This window comes from Natrix helvetica, assembly GCF_964273705.1.
Source record: "Natrix helvetica genome assembly, chromosome: 5".
Taxonomy (NCBI): Eukaryota; Metazoa; Chordata; class Lepidosauria; order Squamata; family Natricidae; genus Natrix; species Natrix helvetica.
In genome coordinates, this window is record NC_138551.1 from 41,902,899 (window position 1) to 41,905,861 (window position 2,963).

Here is a 2,963-nt window from a genome sequence, read left to right on the forward strand (position 1 = left end):
TTGTCCCTGATGTGCGTATGCGTAGAACTTAGAGGAGAAAGGAACAGCTGTGGAGAAGACTTCATAGAAGGAAGTAGGGACAGCTGGCTAAGATTGTAGCCCCTCCCAAAGAGTTTATAGGTGGAGCGACGGGAGGGGAATCTTTGCAGGAAACAACAATCCATTTTACTAGCCGTTGAGAAAATATTCTGTAAATCTTGGTTTCTTGAAGATAGCGCTCTAGGCTCCTAGCCAAGGGGTGGCTTTATCAATGTAATTAGTCATGGCAGACAGCCAAGCGTGTGTCTGCATATTCACTAAATGAACTGCTGTAAATCAAGTGGCACTGTAATATTTTTGGAAATTTGGCCAAATGCAGTTGTGAAGACTGTCAAACAAATATGACAATCTTGAGGGGTAACTCCTCATTGGGGCATTTTTGGCTAATCCAGTTCAATATCAGTACAAGTCCCTCCACCTTTATGAACGATGGCAAATAAAGGTTGCTAAACCTTTGTCAAGATTATAAGAAAGATCATACATCTATTGTTATATAATTTTAATTTCCTTCCAGTCTAACTTAAAATCTAAAGTTTAATTTAAAGTAGCTTTGATTATGTTTATATTAGATGATTTTTAAGACCAGAAATCTGTTGAAATATACTGTGTACATAAGATGTTTATTATGTATATATTAAGATACATTTTGAAATGGAAAGAAAATGAAGTGCTTTAAAATTTTGTTGTTATTTATGCAACATGAAAATGGTAATAGTACAAAAAAACTTACACACTGTACTGTTATATAGATATATAGCAATATTTTTCTTGATTTGAACAGTTTAAAACTTTGATTTTTTAAATACAGACCTTTGAAATTAACATTAGCATTTTTTTAACATTTAATACACCTTGAGTATCATAAAAGTTAATTATAAATTTTTATTTTTCCAGTCAAAATGTTGTGGCCAGAAACTACTGACAGATATATTTAATCGTCTGAATTTGATTGAATCTGACTATTTTGGAATTGAGTTCCAAAACATGCAATCATATTGGGTATGTAGCATGTTTTTTTCATTTTTTTCATTCTTTGATTTTGTTTGTTTGCTTAGAAAAGTCTGCAGTGAAAATGTAAGTAAAAGTTTTTCATTAATGTGATTATAGATTGCCTTCTTACAAATCAGAAATGTTGTGCAATGTCCAAAAGTCTATATAAACAACTTACCGTATTTTTCAGAGTATAAGACGCACTGGAGTATAAGATGCACTTAAATTTAATTTAAAGAGGCAAATTTAAAAAAATGTAGGTAGGTAGATAGAGGGATAGAGAGAGAGAGAGAGAGAAAGAGAGAAATACAGTGGGTAGGTAGGGGGAGAGAGAAATATATATATATATATATATATATATATATATATATATATATATATAGAGAGAGAGAGAGAGAGAGAGAGAGAGAGAGAGAGAGAGAGAGAGAAATACAGTAGGTAGGGAGAGAGAGAGAGTAGGTAGGTTGGTAGGTAGAGGGATAAAGAGAGAGAAATACAGTAGATAGGTAGGGAGAGAGAGAGAGAGTAGGTAGGTACGTAGATTGATAGAGGGGGGGAGAGAGACATACAGTAGGTAGTTAAGAAGAGAGAGAGAGAGTAGGTAGGTAGATGTTTCCAGGTGTATTTATCCATGTGCTGGAGAAGGAAATCGCTGACAATCTGCAGCATCTAAGACTTTGTTTCTGCTGGCACAGCACTTGATCAATCAAATTCTGTAACTAAAGAGTTTTCCGGAAAGGGGGGGGGGGGTTTGCACTCTGCAAACCTCCCCAAAAAGGCCCATTTTTCGTGAAAGCGGGCCTGTTTTTTGTCAAGCAAATTGCATGCATAATTTTATGTAGGTTTATAGAGTGCTCCTGAAGGCTGGGGGGGGGCAAAATTGAGCAAAAAATGGCCCGTTTTCACTCATTTTGCCCTCCCCAGCCCCCAGGAGCTCTCTGAAAGCCTCCTACAAGCTATGCACAGCCATTTAGGTAAAGGGGGCAAGGCTTCAGGAGGCAAAAAATGCTGTATTCAATGTATAAAACGCACTCAGATTTTCAGCCTCTTTTTTGAGGGAAAAGGGTGCATCTTATACTCTGAAAAATACGGTAAATTCCACAGATCCTCAACAGATCCTTCACTAAGAAGTCCATCTACAAAAAATATAGCTACTGTGTTGTTTTGTATTTCATTTATTTCTTCCACTTGGTTTAGAGATCTTGGCTCACATAACTCAATTAGCAAACATGTAAAGTAACTAGAAATTTTGCTTCATGGAATGAATTAAAAGATTCAATTTTACAACTAAACAATATTACATTCAGTATGCTGTTCAGATGTAATATTCAGCAGGTTCTGACCAGTTTCAGAAAAATTTCTGGTAGTGAAAATTTTGAGTAGTTAGGAGAACTGGTAAATGCCACCTCTGACTGTGCCCGCCTCCATTTATTCTCTGCCTTTTGAGTCCCAGCTAATGGGGGGGGGGGGGGGAATGGGGATTTTGTAGCAACCTTCCCCTGGAGTGGGAAGGGAATTGAGATTTTACAGTATCCTTCCCCTGCCACGGCCACCAAGCTACGCCCACAGAACCGGCAGTAAAAAAAAATTTGAATCCCACCACTGATGCTGTTGCTAATTGGATCAAACTCCAATTATTCAAATGGACAAATTTTTCCTGAGATTAATTCCAAGAGTGTTTTCCTTTAATTAGAATATATTGCAATTCCCTATCCCATTTTTTTCACTACATTTCTGAAAAGTATGTTAACAGATGTTTTTATTTACCAGATTTAGTTTAGCTAAATTGGTTTTTAAGTGAGAGATGCAAGCAGATAATTTTTACAATTGTTAGAATTAATGATAATGTTTGCCTGTTTATTTGTCTATTTCTTTAATTCAGATTTGGTTGGAGCCAATGAAACCTATTGTAAAACAAGTAAGAAGTAAGTGTA

At 36.0% G+C, this 2,963-nt stretch overlaps 1 protein-coding gene across 5 annotated transcripts in view; it reads left to right on the plus strand.

Moving 5' to 3' along the window:
• Positions 1-2,963, plus strand: part of FARP2 (FERM, ARH/RhoGEF and pleckstrin domain protein 2) — a 70,126-nt gene that overhangs the window by 16,113 nt on the left and 51,050 nt on the right. For all 5 annotated transcript variants that reach the window (XM_081954350.1, XM_081954351.1, XM_081954347.1 and 2 more), the window contains exons 3-4: positions 934-1,038; positions 2,912-2,954. In XM_081954350.1, the coding sequence (XP_081810476.1) occupies positions 934-1,038; positions 2,912-2,954 (148 nt within the window). The remainder of the gene's footprint in view (positions 1-933; positions 1,039-2,911; positions 2,955-2,963) is intronic.